General features: G+C 41.9%; 1 protein-coding gene across 1 annotated transcript in view; it reads left to right on the top strand.

The window, feature by feature from the left end:
- Positions 1 to 24832, top strand: part of LOC126416436 (selenoprotein N-like) — a 159087-nt gene that overhangs the window by 107317 nt on the left and 26938 nt on the right. The window contains exons 5-6 of the mRNA XM_050084158.1: positions 12335 to 12486; positions 13959 to 14039. Coding sequence (XP_049940115.1) covers positions 12335 to 12486; positions 13959 to 14039 — 233 coding nt within the window. The remainder of the gene's footprint in view (positions 1 to 12334; positions 12487 to 13958; positions 14040 to 24832) is intronic.

The following is a 24832-nucleotide window of genomic DNA, read 5'->3' as shown; positions in this document are numbered from 1 at the left end:
CAATATGGCCAACTCTACGTTCTGAATTTTTTCTACCTGTGAGAAGAGATGGTTGGTAATAGGAACCTGATGAAATGTGGATCACATGCAGTATTCTCTTCACCATAAGAATAATACGAATATAAACAGTTTGCCATGTATTCTTTCGTATTTGCTGCTATCTCATTTAAATCCTGTCTGCCTAATAAACTACGAAACCAGAGTGAGACAACAGCAAACGCGGAAGAATATACGTATCGTGTCATGTTTATATTCGCATTATTCTTATGCCTAATAGTGATACAGTCAGAAATGAAGCAAGGCAACTGACTAGATTTTTAAATCTAGGATGACTCTAATTTCTGTGCAGAATTTGATGTACTAAAGAAGCGGCCGCAAAGATTTTCAAACGGAGAAAAATTTTCGCCTAACTCTCGTTCAGAACATGTTCTATCATACGCAGTCTATTATTTGGTTCTTGTTGATCATTATCAAAGAAAGCAGCAGTGTAAGTAACAAAAAATAGCAGTCTCTTGCTATTGTTTCGCTTATGAGACGATTCCTCTCCCCCACCCCCTTTTTTTTTTTTTTTTTTTTTTTTTTTTAAAAAAAAGCGGCGGTAGCGCGCACAAAAGCAAGCCATGCCACGAGCAGCGACAGGCCGTAAACACGCAGTATCAGAATGCTACAAACAATGCATGACACAGTACAGTAATTCATTTTCAGCTTAGAGTGACGTAAACACCTATAACAAAGAAAACAGCACTTATCAGATCAAAGCAAAATAAGCAATCGATTCAAACCAGACGAAGCACGTGAAAAAGGAAGGGTACCCGTATAAATACGGACGGAGCGCTAGACGCATAGCAATGGCTACCTGGTAAAGCTTAACTGCTAAGCTTACGACTCGAACCAAACTACTGTAGCTGTATCGTCATTCATTCGACCTAAATTGTGTCTCGTATTACAATGGACCAACTTTGTTTCGATTTGGAGGTGCCACCTAAAACTTTTCTCTCCCCTTGAATTTCGAGTCTCAAATTTCAGGTACGGCTTAGATTCGGGAATTTTTTATTTCCTTTATTTCGAGTCTCATTTTTCAGGTGCGGCTTAGATTCAAGTGTGGCTTAGATTCGAGTAAATACGGTAGATTGAGGACTTTTTGAAGGGAGGACCCAGCATGTTATCTTAGATAGAGAGTCATAGTCAGATGTAGAAGTAACACCTGGTGTGCCCTGGGGAAGAGTGTTGGGACCCTTGCTGTTCATGTAGTATATTAATGACCTTGCAGACCATATTAATTGTAAAATAAGGCCTTTTTGTAGATGATGCAGTTAACTATAATGAAGTACTATCCTGAGAGAAGCTGCATAAATGTTCTGTCATATCTTGATAAGACTTCAACATGGTGCACTTGCTCTGAATGTTCAGAAATGTAAAATCTCTCACCTCACAAAATGTAGTATCCTATGACTACAATATCAGTGAGTCACCTCAGTGAGTCACCTTTGGAATTGGCACATCGTACAAATACCTGTATGTAACACTTTTTAATGATAAATGGAATGATCACGTGAGTTCAGTCATGGGTAAAGCAGGTGGCAGGCATTGGTTTATTGGTAGAAGACTGGGGAAGTGCAATCAGTCTATAAAAGAGATTGCTTACAAATCACTCGTGTGACTGGTTCTAGGATATTGCTCAGGTGTGTGGGACACATACCAGACAGGACAAACGGGGGATATTGAATGTATACAGAGAAGGGCAGCACGAACAGTCACAGGTTTGTTTAATCTGTGGGAGAGTGTCACAGAGATATTGAAGGAACTGAACTGGCACTCTCTTGAAGACAGATCTAAACTATTCCAAGAAAGTCTGTTAAAGTTTCAAGAACGGGCTTTAAGTGATTACTTTAGGGATATACTAAAACTCCTATGTATCACTGACACAGACATTGTGAGGATAAGATTAGAATAATTACTGCAAGCACAGAGGCACTCAAACAGTCATTCTTCCTGTACTCCACACGTGAATGGAACAGGAAGAAATCCTAATAACTGGTACAATGGGACATACCCTCTGCTGTGCACCTCACGTTGGTTTGCAGAGTATAGATGTCAATGTAGATATAGGTGGAGGGCAACAGGCAGATTTCATATTCTCAGACTTCCAGAAAGCATTTGACTTGTTGGTCCACTCTAGACTGTTGAAGGTCCAACCATATGTGAAAGGGTTGAAGGCTTCTCAAGTAATGTAACCCAGTACATTGTTCTCAAAGGCAAGTGTTCATCAGAAACAAGGGTATCATCAGGAGTTCTCTCTATGCATAAATGATCTGACAAACAGGGCGGTCAGCAATCTGCAGCTTTTCACTGATGATGCTATGGTGTATGGGAAGGTGTTGCCATTGAATGACTGTAGGAGGAAAAGTGACTTGGACAGAATTTCTAAATGTAGAAAAATGTAAGTTAACATGGATGAGTAGGAAAAAACAATCCTGCCTCAGCAGTCAGAGACTGGTCACCTGAGAGTTGGGTGCGTGCGCGCGCGCGTGCCCTCCCACACTTGCACACGTGTACGTGTGTGCGCGTGTTCTTTAATTCTGATGAAGGCTTGTTTGGACAAAAGCTTTGTTTGACAGTCTTTTTTGTTGTGCCTATCTGCAACTCAGCATCTCCGCTATATGGTGAGTAGCAACTGTCCTTTTCCTAATATTGCCACAATACTAGGATTAGAAATAATTTTCATATGGACTATGCATCCCTCTCTGATATTCAGAATGGAGCTTTGTACTGTGGTGGAGAAGTCTAGGGGACTGATGACCTCAGTAGTGCTTAGAGCCATTTGAACCATTTGAGGAGAAGTCTATACAAGGTTGGCAGTGGACATCTGGCTCATTGATACTATAGTTATAGCATACTAGATTTTTTTGTTTTGTGAAGTGCAAAATTTTACATTTCTGAGCATTTAGAGCAAGTTGCCAATCTCTACACCACATTGAAAACTTATCAAGATCTGACTGAATATTTATGCAGCTTCTCTCAAATAGTACTTCATTATGGATAAGTGCATCATCTGCAAAAATCCGGATTTTACAATTACTATCGTTGGTCAGGTCATTAATATACAAAATGAACAGCAAGCATTCCAACACACTTCCCTGGGGCACACCTGAAGTTACTTCTACATCTCACTTACTTTGTGTATCTTAACCTCCAGCTATCTTAAAAAGAATGTTTTGGTAACATCTTATATCAGTACAGTACTCAAGACATAGTGGTAAATACCATATGATCTTATTGTTTAGGGAGAAAACTGCGGCGGTACACTGTTAGAATGATGTATAAATTCATTACCCGTGCACAGTGTATGAAAAGCAGAAAGGTTAAAATCCAGTGTCCCATCAACATATTCCAAACAAAGATGAATCATAAGGTAACTTGAACAAGTAGGGACCCCTTGTGGGTCCGGGGGGGGGGGGTTAGAATAGGTCCGAGATATTCCTGCCAGTCGTAAGAGGTGACTAAAAGGAGTTTCACACATTTCGGCCTTTGTGATGGTCCCCTGTAGGGTTTGACCTCCATTCTTCAAAATTTTCCCTAAGAGCAATCCAATTTAGGAAGTGCGCCTGACTTGGTGCATCATGTCCATCGTGCATTGAGATCTTTAGCCCACTTTCTCATTGTCGCATTGCAGTCCCACCTATTTTCCATCTTTTGGGCAAGGACACCTTCTTGGGTGCGTTTCCCACCATGCACTATGCAGTGTCGCATTCTGTGTCGACGATGACCATGGACTTCTTTGCACCTGATACCAAGCATGGTAGCCAGCCCGTTGTGGTGGAGCCTCCATGTACGTTGTTGGTTGTAGCCCCCTGACCACACAGGGATTGCTCTGCTGATGCCTGCGGCGTTAACTCCCCATATATAAAGATGCCCATGATCCTGGGGCATCGGGACTCCCGGCAGTGGCCATCCTGCCATGTGGCCTTTGCTGCGGCTGGGTGGTGCCTGTGGAGAGGGCCCCTGGTCAGAGTGGGTGGCATCAGGGCAGACAACATGCGATGAAGCGTAGTCCATCATCTCTTGCTGGTGGTGAAACACCAGCAGTCTCTAAGTGATCACGAGCTCATTTCAACATACAGAAGTACGACCCCAAATCGTGCCCCTCCCTTGCCACACCATGGGACGAATGTCAGCTAAGGATGGCAGCAGATCTTATTCATCCCAGTACCTTGTGTGTTTGATAGCTGATGGAGAATCTTTCATGACAATGAAGCGTCAGTTTTTTGTTGAGCATTTAGAGGACATGTTTGGAGAGGTGGAGGGCTTGTCCAAAATGAGATCTGGGTCAATCTTGATCAAAACAGCATCCTCTGCCCAGTCACGGGAGTTACTCGCTTGTGACATGCTGGGGGATCTTTCTGTAACCAACACGTCCCATAAGAGCTTAAATATAGTCCAGGGTATCATATTTCAGAGTGACCTTCTTTTGCAGACCGACGATGAGCTGCGAGCCAATTTAGAGCGGTGAGGTGTACATTTCGTCCAGTGTGTCTACCAGGGTCCGAGGGATAATCAGGTTGCCACCGGTGCCTTTATCTTGGCCTTTGAGGGTGATACATTGCCTGAGAAGGTCAAGGTGTGATGGTCTACCACTGTGATCTAAAGCCCTATATCCCTCCCCCGATGCGGTGCCTTAAGTGCTGGAAGTTCAGTCATATGTCTTCCCGCTGTACTTCCAGCATCGCATGCCGAGATTGTGGATGCCCATCACATCCCAATACTCCATGTGCCCCGCCTTCGATCTCTCTCAATTGCAGAGAGCACCATTCACGTTGCTTGCCAGACTGCAGGATTCTCCAGAAAGAAAGGAAAATCGTGGAGTACAAGACTCTGGACCGATTGACCTACACTGGGGCTAAGAGAAAATTTGAATGCCTGCATCCTGTGTGTATGACATCATCTTACGCACTACAACAGTTCTGGTACCATCAGCTCCGCTAACCCAAGTCACCTCTCAGAGCCAGAAGACCACACCTGCCCCATGATGGTGGGGGCCATTTCCCTCCCTGTTGCTCCTGCACCACCTGCTTCGGGACCAACACCCCCCAACCATCAGGGACGACCGTCCCCACTTCTAAGCCGGAGAAGCGTAAGTCTTCTTCGGCTTCTCTCAGTAGGAAGGGATGCCTTGTGTCACTCCCTTTCCAGGTTTCTGCTAGTGAGAAAGTTGACACCTGCCAGTGGCTCAAGAGCCCAAAAGCAGCTGGTCGTAGGGCTTCATACTCATCCTCATTTCTACAGACTGAGGCAGTGAAGTCCTCCCAGGCAGGGAAACCCAAGGAGCAGCGAGAGAACTCCAAAACGAAAACCCCTAAGACTAAGGAAATTGCGGTGGCACCCACACCATTGCTACCTACAACTGTGTCTGAGGGTGGGATGGAGATTTTGGCATCCGCTGAGGACCCAGATCTTGCCAGACCCTCAGACACAATGGATATACACTGCTCAGGCAATAAGTCAGTGGCAGCAGGTGACTCTGAGGCGTAAACTGCCTCATTGAATGTTCCATGCCTTCAATGGTATTGCGGCGGCTTTTTCCACTGCCTGGCTCAGCTACGGCAACTGTTAAGCTTTACACCTGCTTTCTGCATTGCCCTCCAGGAAACCTGGCTCCCGGTAATGTGGACCCCTGTCCTCTTTGGCTATAAAGGATATTACAGGAACTGTAGTGAATATAATCGAGTGTCAGGTAGAGTTTGCGATTATGTCCTAAACTCAGATTGTAGTGAGCATGTGCCCCTTCAAACCCCCTCTTGAAACTATGACTGTCAGAATAAGAATGACACAGGAAATAACTGTCTGCAATGTATACCTTCCTCCAGATGGTGTAGTACCCCAGAATGTATTAGCTGCACTGATTGATCAACTCCCTAAACCTTTCCTACTTTTGGGAGATTTTATTGCCCATAACCCCTTGTGGTGTGGTAACATGCTTACTGGCCAAGGCAGAGATGTTGAAACTTTACTATCACAGTTCGACCTCTGCCTCTTAAATACTGGGGACGCCACACATTTCAGTGTGGCTCATGATAGTTACTCGGCCATTGATTTATCAATTTGCAGCCCAGGACTTCTTCCATCTATCCATTGGAGAGCACATGACGACCAGTGTGGTACTGACCACTTCCCCATATTCCTGTCACTGGCCCAGTGTCAGGCCCATGGACAACTGCCCAGATGGGCTTTAAACAAGGTGGACTGGCAAACTTTCACCTCTGCTGTAACCATTGAATCACCCCCACACAGTAACATCAATGTGATGGTTGAGTAGGTGACTACAACAATCGTTTCTGCTGCAGAAAACGTGATCCCTCGCTCATTAGGGTGCCCAAGGCATAAGGCCTTGGTGGTCGCCAGAAGTCACTGAAGCAATTAAGGAGCGCCGGCAAGCTCTACAGCGGCGTAAACGGCACCCTTCCCTAGAACACCTCATAGCTTTTAAACGGCTCTGTGCCCGTGTTCACTACCTTATCAAACAATGCAGGAGTGTTGGGAGAGAAACGTCTCGACCATTGGGTGCCATATGTCACCTTCACAAGTCTGGGCAAGGATCAAATGTCTTTTCAGGTACCAGGCCCCAACAGGTGTCCCTGGTGTTACCATAAATGGCATATTATCTAACGACGCAAATGTGATTGCCAAGCACTTTGCTCGAGCCTCTGCGTTGGAGAACTACCCCCCAACCTTTTGCTCGCTCCAACAGCAGCTGGAAGGGAACGTCCTCTCATTCACTACATGCCACAGTGTATCTTATAATGCCCCATTTACAGAGTGGGAGCTCCTCAGTGCCCTTGCACATTGCCCTGACACAGCTCGTGGGCCTGATCAGATTCACAGTCAGATGATTAAACATCTCCTCATCATCTTCAACTGGATCTGGTGCGATGGCATCTTTCTACCGCAATGGCGGGAGAGCACCATCATTCTGGTGCTCAAACCTGGTAGAAACCCCCTTGATGTGGATAGCTATCGACCCATCAGCCTTACCAACGTTCTTTGTAAGCTGCTGGAATGTATAGTATGTTGGCAGTTGGGTTGGGTCCTGGAGTCACGTGGCTCGCTGGCTCCATGTCAGGGCGGCTTCCGCCAGGGTTGCTCTACCACTGATAATCTTGTGTCCATCGAGTCTGCCATCTGAACAGCCTTTTCCAGACGGCAACACCTGGTTGCCGTCTTTTTTGACTTACGTAAAGCATACAGCACGGCCTGGCAACATCATGTCTTTGCCACATTGTATGAGTGGATTCTCCGGGGCCCGCTCCCGATTTTTATCCAAAACTTTCTGTTGCTCCGTACTTTCTGTGTCCAATTTGGTGCCTCCCATAGTTACATCCATATCCAGGAGAGTGGAGTCCTGCAGGGCTCTGTATTAAGTCTCTCTCTATTTTTAGTGACCATTAACGGTCTAGCAGCAGCTGTCGGGCCCTCCGTCGCACCTTCTCTGTATACAGATGACTTCTGCATTTCGTATTGCTGCTCCGGTACTGGTATTGCTGAGCGGAGCCTATAAGGAGCCATCCACAAGGTGCAGTCATGGGCTCTAGCCCACGGCTTCCAGTTTTCAGGTGCAATGTATTGTTATGCTCTTCTGTCAGTGTTGTACTGTTCATCCGGAACCAGCACTTTACCTTAATGATGATCCACTCACTGTAGTGGAGACATATCGATTCTTAGGACTGGTTTTAGATGCTCAATTGACTTGGCTCCCTCATCTTCTTCAGCTTAAGTAAAAGCTCAGGCTGCACCTCAATGCCTTCCGTTGCCTGAGCAACACCAATTAGGCTGCAGGTCTGCAGAGCCCTTGTCCAATCCCGACTTGACAATGGTAGTGTGGTTTATGGTTCAGCAGCACCTTCAGCGTTGCATTTACTTGACCCTGTGCACCACTGCACGGTTCGACTAGTGACAGGAACTCTTAGGAAGAGTCCAGTGACCAGTGTACTGGTGGAGGCTGGTGTCCCTCCATTGCAAATCAGACATGCAGTTATGCAGCACACATTCGTAGTTCCCCTGAGCATCCGAATTACCATATCCCTTTCCCGTCTGTGGCAGTCCATCTCCCGCATTGGCAGCCCAGGTTGGGGCTAATGATTGTGGTTCACGGGCCGTCCCTTCTCTCCGAACTGGAGTCCTTCCCTTTACCACCTCTACTTGCAGTCCGTTCACATATGCCTCCATGGTGTATGCCTCGGCCACAGTTTTGCCTGGACCTTTCACATGGCCCCAAGGACTCCATTAACCTTGCGGCTCTCCACTGTCACTTCCTCTAGATTCTTGACGTGTTCCAGGTCTCGGAAGTGGTTTACACCAATGGCTCGATGGCTGATGGTCATGTTGGCTTTGCCTAAGTGCACGGTGGCCATATTGAACAGCATTCCTTACCTGATGGCTGCAGTGTATTCACTGCAGAGCTGGTGGCCATTTCTCATGCACTTCAGTATCTCTGTTCATGCCCTGGGGAGTCTTTTCTTTTATGTACTGACTCCTTGAGCAGCCTGAAAACTATCGACTAGTGCTACCTTTGTCATCGTTTGGTAGTGTCCATCCAGGAGTCCATCTATACCCTGGAATGGTCCAGTCGTTCAGTGGTGTTTGTCTGGACCCCTGGTTATGTCAGAATCCCAGGAAATGAACTTGCAGACAAGCTGGCCAAACAGGCTACATGTAAACCACTTCTGGAGATGGGCATCCCCACAAGTGACTTACGTTCGTTATTACGCCGCAAGGTTTTTCAGCTTTGGGAGACGGAATGACAAAATCTCAGTACGCACAACAAACTGTGAGCCATTAAGGGGACAACGAATGTGTGGAAGTCCTCGATGAGGGCATCTCGCAGGGACTCTGTGGTTCTGTGCAGGCTCTGCATTGGCCATGCATGGGCGACCCACGGCTACCTCCTTCGCCGTGAAGACCCACCTCAGCGTTGGTGCGGCGCCCGGTTGACAGTGACCCATATTCTTCTGCTATGTCCTTCTTTGGCTGCCCTGCAACTTCATCATCGGTTGCCGGACTCGTTAGCCTCGATTTTAGCAGACAATGCCTTATCGGCTGATTTGGTTTTACGTTTCATCCATGAGGGTGGGTTTTATCAATTGATCTGAGTTTTAGCATATGTCCTTTGTCCCTCTGTGTCCTCCACCGTAGTGCTTTTAGGGTGAAGGTTTCAGTCAATTTGTTGCAGGGTGGCTGGCTTTTCCTTTTTATTTTCGTGGTTGGCCAGCCACTTTAATCTGCTTTCTTGTTTTACTCTCTTCTGTTTCTTGCATCTCTGTTGTTCTCTTGTCCTCTTTCATTCCTTTTAGTGTTATTTGCCTCCCCTTCATTTTTGTAGTCTTTCCTTTCTTTCCGTTTTGTGTTATATGTCTCTTATTCTCACACTTGTGGCATTGTTTTATTAGGAACAAGGGACTGATGGCCTCATAGTTTGGCCCTTTCCCCCCTCTTTTAAACAAACCAACCAACAAGTAGGGGAAAGCAAAATCAACTGCAACTGCTTTGAAAGAACTACAGCACCATTTACCTTAAGCAGTTTAGGGAAAGTGTATAAAACTTAGTGTGCGGCTAGGGGTTCTGAACCCTGCTCCTCCCAAATGTAAGTCCAGTGTCTTAAACATTGTACCACCGTGCTCAGTCACAACAGAGAATAATGTTTAAGGAATTTGGAAGTCTGACACTTAGCTGACAATAGAGTTTCATGTGAACTGTATTCTTGCTCATAAGTAAATTGTGAACTGACTCACACTGTCCAGTCACATTAATGTGACCACCAGCCAAAAGCTTGATCAACCACCTTCTACAGTCAAGGCATGCAGAAAGAGAGTCAATGAGGTTCTGGAAGGTACCAACAGGGATAGGGAGCCATGCCAACTCCAGTGCCATGGGCAGCTGTGCTAGGTTTCCCATTTGTGGTTTGAATTATATTTACAAAACAGGGTACCAATTGTAGGACTGATGTCAGCAAGGCAGTATTCCAGGTCAAATACTGTCTCTTATCTATATAAATGACATCCACACATCTTATGGTGCAGCAAATGCCACGGTATTCGCAGATGATACTAATGTGATAATAGGTGCACCAAAGCAGCTGCTTCAAAAAGCTGCTGATGAAATCATTAAGAATCTCCGCTCTTGGTTCAATGCACACAGATTAACACTAATTGCAAATAAAACAAATGATACGCATTTTGGGAAAATAAGCCCAAACATAAATTTTGATCTGATTTTGTGTGTTACTACCTTTTGTATGACCTTATATATTTTTGTCTTTACTTTTTTTTATTTACATATTTTATATTCCACATCCTTGAAATGGTTCCCCATAAATTTACATGTACATTTGGACAACATCCATACAATATGGATGGATAAATAAAATAATAAATAAATAAATAAAAGAATTGGGGATCCATCGTGCAAACAGCCTGGTGGGGGTGGTCCCACAATTTCTTGGTTCAGTTTAAATGAGGAGAGTTGGAGGCCAGGGAAGTACGGCGAACTAATCCTGGTGCTTTTCAAACCATGCATCTGCATTGAAAGCTGTGAGACAAGTTGCATTCTCTAGCTGGGAGATGCCATCGTGCCAAGGAAAAAGGAACATGCATGTAGTGGTGGGCATGGCCCCTAGGATAGATGCATACTTATGTTGATCCATTATGCCTTCCACAATTACAGGATCACCCAGGGAAAGCCACAGAAACATTCCACAGACCATAATGCTCCCTCCTGGTTGCAGGCTGTTTGCTTTCAGACGTTTCACACTATACACACCAACAACCATTTGTCCAATTGAGCATAAAATGTGATTCATCTCAACAGGCCACCTCTTGCTACTCATTGGATGTCCATTAATGCATGGTATTGGTGTGCAAATTCCAACCATCATTGCTGATGAACAGCAGTTGTATTCGAAATGCTTACATCCTTCACCTGAAAGCCAATGATCATGCCCTTTTGGATGTCAGATAAATTGTTGTGTTTCTGTATTATGACAACAAGTGCACTGTCTTCCCCATCTCTCAACACACACTATACACCCTACACTTCTTGTGCTGGCACCTGCCCTCTGTGAGTGGTTATTGCACATTGACATTGATTGTAGGCAGTGATCACATTAATGTGACAGGACCATGCATATACAGTACAAGTATTATTATTATTATTATTATTATTATTATTATTAGACCGAGTTTTTGCATCCATGTCTAAAGTTCAGAAGTTCTGCTTTCTAATGTAATAAACATTTAGAAAATGGCAAACAAAAAAATGAAGGAGTTTCAGGATGATCAACAATAAATTGAGATAATAATTGTAGTCTAAAACTGCTAATGTGTCATTGTACACATGGTAAAATATGTGTCTCAAATAAATACTGCACATAAATATCATCCTTCCATAACTATCGATACTCTTGTGCTTATATACGAGGGCTATCCACAAAGTACATTCCATTTTGGAATTAAAAATAAATAAAGTATTGGAAATTTTTTTTATTATATACAGATGAAAGCCACACTTCAATACTACTTTTCTACATAGTTGCCATTTAAATTAAGGCACTTATCGTAGTGATGGACGAGCTTGGAAATTCCTTCGTCGTAAAATTCGGCCGCCTGCGTCTTCAACCACGTGGTTACCTCTTCTTGAAGCTGTGCGTTGTCATCAAAATGCTGCATAGCCAACCACTTCTTCATTGCTGGGAATAAGTGAAAGTCGCTCGGTGCCAGGTCGGGACTGTACGGCGAATGAGGAAACAACTCTCACTTAAAAGATTCGAGAACTTCACAAGTGGCATTTGCCGTGTGGGCCCGGGCGTTGTTGTGAATCAGAAAGATCTTTGAGATCAACTTTCCCCTGCGCTTGTTTTGTATTGCTCTTCTGAGGTTTTGCAGAGTTTTGTAATACCTTTGAGAGTTTATTGTAGTGCCTCTTTCCAGGAAATCCACAAAAATCGTATTTCTACCGAGTTACTGATTAACCACGTGGTTGAAGGCACAGGCGGCTGAATTTTACGACGAAGGAATTTCCAAGCTCATCCATCGCTACGATAAGTGCCTTAATTTAAATGGCAACTATGTAGAAAAGTAATATTTTAGTGTGGCTTTCACCTGTATATAATAAAAAAAATTCCAATACTTTATTTATTTTTAATTCCAAAACATAATGTACTTTGTGGATAGCCCTTGTACAATAGCAATACAGCTTAACTGCAGAAGCGCAAGTTTTTTATTTATCTACAAAGTATAATATGCATTTATAGATATTATTTAAGCTTAATATTTAATTAATTTTTCAGGTGCCATGCAGAATTTCAACTGAACAGCCCACCACTGTTGCCATTCTGGTTTACCCCAGGCCAATTTAGAGGACAAATCATCATAAGCAGAGATAGAAGCAAGGTCTTTTATTTTCATTTGGAAGTACCACCTACAAAAAAACTTAATGTAGGCAAGTTATTTATGAGCTATTGTGTACAATTATTATTCTCTATTTTTTTAATTGGTAGTAAAAAATGAACATTAGCAATAAGAAACTTACATAGTTATCAGCTGCTGGGAAAGAAAGAACAGGGGAGGATGTAGGCTGACGCAGAAATTTGGAAACACAGTTGAACGTTTCAAGGAATTTAATTTACCAATTGACAGTAAACCAGTACATGCGGTACATTAACAAAACTGCAAATGTTACCCATTGTTTTAAATGTATATGAAGATTACTAAGCTCTTTGCCAGAATAAATGGCAAAGAAGAAAACCTAATTGTAAAAGAAAAATCTCAGGTTTATTTCAAATGTAATCTTAAATGTCATTCAAATTTTAACCAATAACCTCCCTTGGCTGGGAAGTCTAGTGCATAGCATATGCAAATCCAAAGAAAAGGTTCTTGGGCAAACAGCAAAATTGTTATGGCAATTGTACATAATATTTCAACAATAGCTCAAGTTTTAATCAAGTGTACTGATTAACTGATGCAAGGTACTGATGATAATTCAGCTGATTGTTCAAAATCTTGTGCATTATTGCCATGACAATCTGGCTGTTTACTTGTTGCACTAATATGAACTCCTGGACCTTCTCTAATATTACTAACAGTTTCCAGTTCTGACAGTGAGAGCCCAGCCCCTCAGCACGCATGCAGTCTAAGTTAATGCCAGTCACTTCCTAGTTCTATTTTCCATTCTCATCCACAGCCTTTTTTTCCTTGTACCTCTTTTTTACCCCTCTCTTCCTCATTTGCACTCTGTGATTTTCTTTATCCTTACATTTCATATATTAATTTATCATGTTCTATAAACCCCATAAAGAACCTCCTTGATGGATGTGGAAGCAGTGAATTCTCAGCTACTGACTGCTAGCAGATCATTATTAGCGGTATTCTGAAAATTGTGTCTGCAGTAACTTCATTGTTGTAATTCTCATTTTATCCCCAAAGTACATCGCATACGAAAATATGTTGGATAAACAGCCAAATGATTGTGGCAGACGTGCACAAAATTCTCAGAACAGATGGAGTTGCTGTCAGCAGCATTCCTTATAACTCAGTCTGTTGTCAGCATATCTGTCACAACGATCTGGCCATTCACATGAGTACTTTCATGCAGCTCCACCAGTACTTTGCAGTTTATCCCTGCTTCTTGTGCTCCTCTTGGTCCAGAGTTCAGAGAAATATTTTTCTTCCTCCAGCGCCATATTTCCTTCTTTTCCCTGTTATGTCTTCCTCTTTCCTTTGATAAGTTCTTTTCCATCAGAAGATGGGAATTTCATTGTACTTTCCTGTGCTGATGATTGTTAGCTCTAGTTCTGTCTCAGTGCCGATCATTTTTCTTATTATTATTATTTTAATGCTCATAAATATGACCAAATTACATGTAGGCCTACAATAAGCCTTCTTGATAAATGACCTTCTTTTTTTAATTTTCAGACATGGAATGGATGAATGAACAGAATTCAAGCTTAGAAGTTGATATTGGGTACCTTCCAGAAATGAAGCTGGAATTCAAAGGTATCATTTTTCAGGCAGATCAGAGTGATTAAATGAGTAATGAAATTCAGTTAGTGCCATAGTGTTGTTTTTAAAAAAATTCTGTGCTTCAAAAGCTTCGTTTTAAAGATGTTACTAAACAGCTTGACACTTGGTTCCTCCTTTAATGAATATGTGAGTGGTAAGTCCACATGTTCCAAAAAAATTACTTATCATGAACCTAATCACAGTAATATAGTGTGTTCTGTAATGAGGTGGTTTGAAGATTCAAAATTTAATTTGCAACTAAATTATCCATTATCAATTAATATCCAATTTGCTTTTGAGAAACAGTGCTCATAAGAGGCATAACTTACAGACCATTAAATTGATTGTAGTACATAAAGCCTGCATAGAAAGATAGGAATAAACGCAGTAGACGGATCCGGCACACACCAGGTTTCAAATGCCGAACTCGAGCATCAAGAGAGGGGACGGAGAAAAGAAAATTATAGATTGTCTCAATTATTGAAGTCCTTATCTGGCCATATTAACTTTCCTTTTCTAGGAGTGTCTTTCTATATCAGTTGGAGGTGGGACTAACACACAAATCTAACTATGGGAAAGTCGGATGCCAAACTATAAGAGAAACTTGGATGAGAATTCCATCTTGTGCAAGACACCTTAGAAGTTTTGTTTTATCCAGACCTGTTTCAGCACTTTCTGTGCTATCTTCAGTGGGTTACTTTATTTCCTTTCTGTGAAATCGTTATTGCATATTAACATTTAGAGAAAACATTTGGTACAAAATATTTACATTTGTGAATGAAGTGATCGTTGTTGAATATTATACATGGTTTGTTAACAGTTAAGATATATATTACTGGGCTGATGAACTGTTTGTTGTTTATTCAGTATGTCTAAAGTTCTGGTTTTGTAGCTTATTTGGCAAAAGGTGGATGTGTGCGTTAGTTTACGTACCTTACATGAAGCTATTGAATGTTTATTGGTGGCTGTGAGTCTGCTACACAAAACTTATCTGCAAACAGCAAAACACAATTTTTATTTTTGTTTATTATTCATTTCTGAATGAAAATGAGTATGTATCATGTTATTCTGTGTGTTACTTACAGCTTTCGTGTTGTGGTATTTATCTCCTTTGTTTGTGGTGCAGTAACAGGCTGATTTCTACCACTTTTGACATTTCACAAGCATTTCCTGTGACTTTTCAAACTTGCGAGTGTTTTTGCAGCCATTGTGTGGTGTTGTGGCTGTGAAGTATTCATTTGTTTCATGTTTGTCTGGGTGGGATGTGCAGATTTGAAGTGTTGTTGGCATTTATGGTGTTTGGTTTGTGTGTTTTCTAGAGTTTGCAGTGCAGAGTGTACAAGATTAGTGTATATGGCTTATTTCAATTCTATTATATCCTATGGAATAACATTCCGTTGCTTGAGAGAAGTTTTTAAATTACAGAAAAGTGCCATTAGAACTATTACACACTGCAAGCCCTTTTCATGCAGCTAAACATTTGCATTACCACCTTTATATATATTAAAAAGCATACTGCATACAAGAACACACTTGAGTAGTTTACGTGTAAATTCAGATCTTCATGACTACAATGCACATGTCTGTAAGAATCTGCATGTCGAAAGAACAAGAAAAACAAAAACTCAGAAACATGTGAGCCACTATGGAATAAAGCTTAATAATGCTCTGCCATTCTGCATCAAGGGAACAGAAGATGGAGGAAAATTTAAGTCAGAGTTAAAAAAGTATCTGACAAATAAATGTTTTCATAGCATAGAAGAATATTTTGAATCCTTAAATCACTAACTGATACTTGTATTGTCAATATCATGTTGTTCTCATTGTCAGTTCTATGTCTTGTTTATACTCTTTTAAATCTAAATTATGTGTAATATGTGTTTTCCAAAATGTACTAAATATATATATAAAAATTCATCACATATGGTACATGTTAACAGAGCATGTAAAAGAACAACCCATTAATTCAATGTTTTAATTTTCAACATATTATATAATGTTAATTTTACATGTCTGATAGAAATTTGTAATATTCTGCTGTGCATATTCTGGACAGTACTATGACAATTTCTATACCATGCAATAGATGCAAAGGATGATAATAAATGAAAAGAAATGAAATGAAATGAAGAGTGTGCGTGTGTGTGTGTTTGGTTGGTGTTGTTGTTGTGGTGGTGGTGGAAAGGCATCTAGAGTGAATATTGCACAGTATTCAGGAGAGGGAAATTTAGTTGTGGGGGCTGAACATGTTAAGTTTTGGTGTGGATGTTATTTATATAGTCCATCAGTTGTGACAAAGAGGGCTTTATTGCACAGTTATGTGTATTCATTTAGTACTTTCTTCCCTTGGGCTGTTGACTTTTGGATTTGATACTTTTCTTCTATTGTTAATTTTTGGTATAGAATGTTACTAGTTTTAAGGATCCTTAAGTCACCGTCAGTGTTTGTTGGGTGGTGATTCTGTGTTGTCACATTGATTATGAGCTATTGTTTTTCAGTGCTCTGAGATGTTCTCCATACCTGCTTCTGAAGTTCTGCCATGTTCAACCCACATGTACAGATTGACAGCAGTTGCAAGTTAGGCTGTGTCGTGTTTCTTTGTGAGTATGTTTAATGATTATGTATTGCCTGTTTTTGTATTTTGTGGTTTATTTTATCTACTCTCGTTGCATCATATCCATTCTTCTGGCAATTTGATTTATTGTATTAAATTTTTACATGTAATCATGTTTGTTCTTCAGTCTGTGTGGTAAATATCTGAAGCTAGCTTCTTTGTGAGTCATGAGACGATTAGATTGGTTATGAATAATGGTGCTGCTGATTGTGAGTTTCCTGTAAGTTGTGAACTCATGTCTGTTGTTTCTCTTGCTTATGGTGAGATCTAGGAAATTAACTCTTTCATCTGTCTGTGTTTCAATGTTGAACTGTATTTGTGGGTTTTTATGTCCTCCTGAAATTCTTTTATGTGAAGCTGTGATTCATCTGGTGTGGTTTTGGTATTAGTATATTGTCAGAGATTTGCTTTTCTTTCTGATTGAGGAGAATGTCAGCTAGGAGGCCACTGATGGGAATCCCATAGGTAGTCCATCTTATTGAGAGAAAAATTTGCTGTTGAATGTGAAGTAGTTTTGCAGTGTGATACCCTGAGTATGGCTGATATTTCTTGTAAGTTTGTTGTGGGAATGTTCACGACATTTTGATTTTTCATTTTTGTCGGTTTGCTAAAGAAATTTGGCTTTTATTAAGCTTTCCTGCTGAGGCAGTAAATTAATTTGAAACGAAATGTTTAATTCCACACTATTGGCTAGTTTCAACTGTTCCTGCATTTCAAATGCACGTTTTCATCTTCTAGCACGTATGGCATTATGTCATAATAAAGAACCAAACAAGAGATATTACACACACAAACATACAGGCTTCCTACGTCACTGTAGCTGCGCAAGTGCGGTAGAACCTCTTATCTGGCGCTCTATGGCAACTGCTGAAATGAAACTATTTCTAACAAGTCGCAGGAAAATATTGCGAATTGTGATTCAAAAAGCGTTATTTTCTAAGTAAAATTTACTTTTATGCTAGAGGAACTATGTGCGAGAATGTACGATGAATTTCTTAAATAACAGAGCATTTGCTCTCATTTAAAAATCAACTCTTTGATGATGAGCCATTTAGAAGATTTTTGAGCCCAGAAGATCAGAGATTTATGTCGGTATTAAAAAATTTACTGGCGTATTTGTGTGATGTATCTTAAAGTGTAACATGTGATAAACAGATCAACATTATATGTGAAAGCTTAGCTTCTGTTGTAGCTTATTAATCTTCAAGGCAAATATTATATGTGAAAGCTTTGCTTTTCTTGTGGCAACACTATGTATATTAACTTAAACCATTAACTTTTCCTGTTGGTGGAATTCAGAATACAAAAATATGCAGCGTACATGTTGCTGCACATCAAAGATCTTTCCAAAACGTGTTTTTCCCCCCTGAGTTTTGTTTTCTAAAGTGCCGCAAAATTCTATGCTGCTGTATAAAAACCATATTCCTTCAAAGGATTGATAAGTTTTACAGTTCCGACTGAAAGTATACTGTCATTTAACACAGAAAAAGTGTATTTTCACCTGGTTCAAAAGCTCAAGTGGCTCCAAGCACTATCTGAGGTCATCAGTCCCCTAGTCTTAGAATTACTTAAACCTAACTAACCTAAGGACATCACACACATCCATCCCCAGGCAGGATTTGAACCTGTGACCGTAGCAGCAGCGTGGTTCCGGACTGAAGCGCCTAGAACTGCTCGGCCAAAGTGGCCGGCCTTTTCACATGGGAGAAAATGTATTTTTAACTGGGATATCCGGGAAAAATCCAGGAATTTTTATTCCTTGTTCGCGGATACACCCTGTTATAATGTCTTGCCTCTAAGGGAAGTCTCTCACTCTCCATTCTTTGTAGATGTTCGTTCCATTTTCTTCTGTAATCTCAAATTTTGCGTTCTTCTCCAATATCTTGATTTCTTAACAACCTTCAACTCCTCTAAGGAATTTCGTTTCTTGTGCCTGAATCCAGCTTCCTTGCTTCATGGTAATCACCTAGGTCTCACTCCCACAGAGCCATTTGGGCACTAGGATGTGAAATGACATATGGCTACAGCAGAGATATTGAAATTAAGCTGAATAAATTCAGCCAGGTATGTGGAACAATTTACAGAAACCTAACAAACAAAAACAGGAAAGACACTCAAATTTTACAGAACAGGAATACATTGACAAAAAATTAGAATTCATCCAAAGAAATGAAAACATAAAACATACCAAACACAGCAGCATTAATTTCATTTGACACAATTTCCATGTATGCACACATTCCAATAGAAGAAACCAACAACATCATAGAAACAAAACCACCAACTACAAGGAAACATCCCGACAACAATCTTACAAGAAATATCAGCCATACTCAGGGTCATAACAGAGCAAAACTACTTCACATTTAACAGCAAATTTTACTATCAACAAGATGGACTGCATATGGGATCCCCATCAGTGCCCACCTAGCTGACATTCTCCTCAATCAGAAAGATAAACAATTTTTTAACAAAATACTAATACCAAAATCATACAGAATAGTATATTAGTACAGGTATGTAGATGATATCATTTGGCTAATAGATGAATCACAGCCTCACATAAAAGAATTTCATGAGGACATAAACACCATCCACCCACAAATACAGTTCAACATTGAAACACAGACGGATGAAAGAGTTAATTTCCTAGATCTCACCATACGCAAGAGAAACAACAGCTATGAATTCACAATTTACAGGAAACGCACAATCAGCAGCACCATTATTCATAACCAATCCAATCGCCTCATGACTCACAAAGAAGCCAGCTTCACGTATTTACCACACAGACTGAAGAACAAACATGATTACATGTAAGAATTGAATACAATAAGTCAAATTGCCAGAAGAATGGATATAATGCAAAGAGAGTAGATAAAATAAACCGCAAAACACAAGAACAGGCAATACATAATCATAAAACATACACACAAAGAAACACGACACAGCCTAACTTGCAACCGCTGTCAATCTGTACATGTGGGTTGAACGTGGCAGAACTTCAGAAGCAAGTACGGAGAACATGTCAGAGCACTGAAAAACGATAGCTCATAATCAATCTGACAACACAGAATCACCACCCAACACACATTGGCAGTGACTTAAGAATTCTTAAAACTAGAAACATTCTATACCAAAAATTAACAATAGAAGAAAAGTATCAAATCCAAAAGTCAACAGCCCAAGGGAAGAAAGTACTAAATGAATACACATAACTGTGCAATAAAGCCCTCTTTGTCACAACTGATGGACTATATAAATAACATCCACACTAAAACTTAACATGTTCAGCCCCCACAACTAAATTTCCCTCTCCTGAATACTGTGCAATATTCACTCTAGATGCCTTTCCACAACAACAACCCCCCCCCACCCCCCACCTCTCTCTCTCTCTCTCTCTCTCTCTCTCTCTCTCTCTCTCTCTCTCTCTCCCCCTCCCTCCCCCCCCCCCCCCCCTTCCCTGCAATTCTGCATGGCTCACCCAGACAAACATGCCATGAAACGAATGAATACTTCACAGCCACAACAACACGTGCCAGATAAGACTTTCCCACATGTCTGTGTTATTCATCCCAAAACAATCTAAAAAATATCCTGGCCCATCTTTGTCACACCTTCTCTCAATCTCTTTCCATATGGGTCTTAGCTCTGTGGAAGGCCCAGGTGCAATACCTGTCCTATCCACCGACCCAGCACACCCTATTCCAGTCCTGTTATAGGTGTATCCTATCCTGTCCTAGACAGAGCTACTTATGAAAGCAGTTAATATAACTTTTGCGCAACCTTTTATGTGGGCATAACCTCCAATCAGCTGCCCACCAGAGTGAATGGCTACTGATAATCTGTGGCCAAGAGCAGAGTTGACCACCCAATGGTAGGATAGGCTCCTGAGCAAAAGTGCTCAACATCAGTGGCCTCAATACCAACTTTCTGAACTATGTAGATGGGGACTGTCCTTACAACACATTATTTAATCCACAGTCTCTGCCAGTCTGTGTTAGCCACTGTTCCTAACTGACCTCCACCCTTGGCCCCTTGCCCCAAACCCTCACTTCATTAGTTCTACACTCAAACCCTCTTTCCCACAGTTTCCCTACTCATCTGTACTATGTCCCCCTCCCAGTTGATTACATCATGTCAATGTGTACCACATGCAGCTCTCACTGTCTGCACCAAATCGATCTCCACATGGCCAGTATAATGTAGTCAGCCAGGTCTGAAGAACACTAAAGCACTGCTAAGTTTTTGGACAGTTTTCTTTGCGATCCTATCAGTGACTCAGCACTTGCAACTACACAGTTAGTTGTTTCTGGTACTCAGTCCGTTATTTGAAAGTCAAGTAACATATTGCTTCATCTATCGTCCACTAACATCCATACTGTGTAATGACCACAATGGAAAAATTTAATAAATTCAGGCTTATGCAATGGTGTACCAACAGTCTTTCTACCTGCATACCATCTACAATTGGAACAGGGAGGGTGGAAACATTATTCTGGTACACTACATACTCTACCATACACCATACATTGGCTTGAAGACTACAGATCTAAAAAGAATCATCCTTGAGCTAATTTTGGAATCAGGATAAGTATGTAGACATAGTTATATATTTATCATGCAAAAATAATGCTTTATTAATTAGTGAACTACAGTGCATCTCACATCAGAAGGCAGAACAGTTTTGAACTTTTCTGTGCGTCCACTTATAACTGCCAGCAGTTATTGGACTGAGTTTCCCCATGCCCAGCTGTGAACAGCACCATATGGTGATAACAGCACTGTGCCAAAAAGGTACTTTTTACATGGGAGTTAAGCTTTATAACAAACTTCCTGAAAACATAAAAGCTATCACTGAGGTCAATACATTTGGAAAATCTCTAAAATCATATTTATAGCATCACTGCTTTTACTCCACTGAAGAATATTTAAATTTATGAAATGTGTTATATAAATACTTACGTGTAAAGTGTATTATTGTAACCTTAAATATGTATGCCTTGAAACGACTTTCAGCCTGTATATTTATAACTTGACTTGTCCAATGTCTTATGCATAAGCTGCTATGTAGACAACAGGACCAATAAAAAATACAATACAATACAATAAAACTGCTCCCCTCCAGGCTGCAGTCCAGCCATACTTAGGGGTGCTGAAATTTGATTTGTTGTTATTAGTAACAACACTTAATAACGTTTGTGTTGTGACTCGCCGATCATTCAAAGCGCCGCCGCGCAATTACGCACGTCCTCTATGTGCGGCGCTGTCTGCCAGCCATGCAGCAGCTGCGCCACCTAAGCGGCCACCCGAGCAGTGGCCGCTAGACTGGGACTCAGTGCTCATTCGAATGCTAACGTGTACACATGTCTTGCTTGTCAACTTACTCTGCGACTTATATGTGTTGTGTCATTCTGAAATATATGTGTTAAACTTGACATTATAACAATTGAACTTTTCCTTTTCACCGTTGACCCACAGGGTTCCATGGCTACTGTCGAGCAACTATTGCAAAATCTCCTTGAACAGCAAACGCTTCTAACAGCGACGATTCGCGATTTCATTGCAGCGTCAAATGCGGGGCATTTCTCGTCGTTGGCTATACCTCCTTTTCCTCCTTACGACGAGACGGCAGAAGACTGGTCTGATAATGAAAAACGTCTTCGACAGCACTTCTTGGCATTTCATGTCACGGACGAACAACCATGTAAGTCTCTGTTCCTTTCCTGGATTTCAGCTCAAATGTATCGGTTGTTGTCGCAATTGGCTCCTTTGAAGGACCCTGCGTCTTTGTCCTTTGCTGAAATGTGCTCACTTCTGTCTGTCTATTTTCGAAAGCAAACGCATGTGGTAACCTCTTGTGTTGCCTTTTATCATTGTCAAAAACAGCCACATCAATCCTATCGCGCTTGGGCTGCTGAACTTCATGGCCTCAGTCGAAAGTGTCAATTTGTTACTGACATTCACAAAGAATCCTTTGCCGATTCCATGGTACGGGATGCTATTATCCGGTCGGCGCCCGACAAAGAAGTTCGGCAACGTGCCCTTCAGTCGGCAAATTCAACTCTAGATGAAGTTCTCTCCATTGCGCAGTCTTTTGAAATTTCTCGCGCCACTGGGGCGCAAATAGAGGCATGGGGTGATGTTGGGGAAATACAACCTCTGTGCGCTGTTGACGACGCGTGCGGTGCGTCCCTGCCAGCCGACGTGGCCGCAGTGCGCTCCCACGTGCAGCCTCGGCCTAGCCGTAAACAACCCGCTAAGAAACTGCAGCAAAACCCCCAGCAACTTCCTTCATGCCCGCGGTGTTTTACGAAACATTCACGCGAGGATTGTCCCCAACGTTGGTCTGTGTGTCACAATTGCAAAAAGAAAGGTCATGTATCTTCCGTTTGCAAATCCGACGCCACACATGATGTTCATGAACATTACGCTGATTCTGATTCTGTGTTGTCTGTCAATTGCACTTCTTCCCTTTCAGGGAAGTTGTTCCTCACTGTCCAAATCCTTGGTCAAGATGTTTGCATGCAAGTGGATACCAGTTCTGCTGCCACTATAATTAATTCTCCGACGTATCTTCAGTTGGGTTCTCCACTCCTGTCCCCTGTCACTCGGCAATTACGGATGTACAATAAACAGAAGATTTCTCTCTTGGGACAGTTTAATGCTGAGGTATCTTACAAATCCGTCGTTCGCACTGTTCCCATATTTGTGGTCGACCAGAGCAACGCAGAAAATCTTTTTGGTTTCGATGCCTTTCGTGTTTTTGGATTCTCCATAGATGACTCTGTCAATATTGTCTCTTATGCTATTCCTTATGCTCAACTGGATTCCTTGTCGACGACCTTTTTGTCCCTTTTTTCTCCTGGGTTAGGCCGTGCAAACGACTTTGAAGCTCATATCACACACAAACCCACTGCCCGGCCTAAGTTTTTTCGGGCTCGGCCCATTCCTGTGGCCCTTCGTGATCGGGTAAAACGGGAGTTGGATCGTCTCACTACTTCAGGGGTCTTGCTTCCTGTCACTTCCAGTGAGTGGTCCTCTCCTGTCGTTGTTGTTGCTAAGCCAAATGGTGATATTCGTCTCTGTGGCGATTTCAAAGCCACTGTAAATGCTCAATGCTTCATCGACACTTACCCTATGCCCCGTCCTGAAGAACTGTTCACTAAACTTGGTGGAGGCCAGTATTTTTCTAAAAGTGACCTGTCAAAAGCTTATCATCAACTTCCTCTCGACGCTGCTTCCTGGCAGTTTCTGGTTCTTAACATGCCTTTCAGCCTCTATCTATACCAACGCTTGCCATTCGGGGTTGCTAACACCCCTGCTCTCTTTCAGCAATTCTTGGAACAATTATTGCTCCCTGTCCCTGGGTGTATCAATTACATGGACGAAATTGTTGTCACTGGCTCCACCACTGAAGAACATCTTCGAAATCTCCACACACTTTTTCATATCTTACAGACTGCCGGTCTTAAGTGTAATCTTCAGAAATCACAATTTTTTCAGACATCTATCACGTACTTGGGGTTTCAACTCTCCGGATGGTATTCGTCCGCTTCAGCAAACTGTTGCTGCGATCGATGCCCTTCCTCGCCTTACATCTGTTAAGGAACTGCAGGCCTTCTTGGGGAAAATAGCATACTATCACAAGTTTTTACCGTCTGTGGATTCGATGGCTCAGCTGTTGCATCGCCTGTTGCATAAAAATGTGCCTTTTCACTGGTCCGCGTCATGCGAAGCGGATTTCCAGAAATTGAAGACTATGCTGAAACAGGCCCCGTGCCTGGCTACTTATTGACCTGGCCAACATCTTGTTCTTGCCACAGACGCCTCTCAATACGGGGTCGGTGCAGTCGTTGCGCACCGTTTTTCTGACGGTCCTTGCGCACCGTTTTTCTGACGGTTCGGAACAACCCATTGCTTATGCCTCCAAAACGCTCATGGATGCCCAACAAAAGTATTCTCAAATTGAAAAAGAAGCTTTGGCCATTATTTATGCTCTTCATAAGTTTGGTGTTTTTCTCTATGGCTCAAAATTTCATCTTGTTACGGATCACAAACCACTTGTTCCCTTGTTTCATCAATCAACGTCACTTCCCGACAAGGCTGCACACTGCCTCCAGTGTTGGGCTCTTTACTTGTCTCGTTTCAATTATGAGATTCATTTCTGGCC

Source organism: Schistocerca serialis, chromosome 8 (genome assembly GCF_023864345.2).
Source record: "Schistocerca serialis cubense isolate TAMUIC-IGC-003099 chromosome 8, iqSchSeri2.2, whole genome shotgun sequence".
NCBI lineage: Eukaryota > Metazoa > Arthropoda > Insecta > Orthoptera > Acrididae > Schistocerca > Schistocerca serialis.
This window is presented reverse-complemented; position numbering and strand designations above follow the sequence as displayed.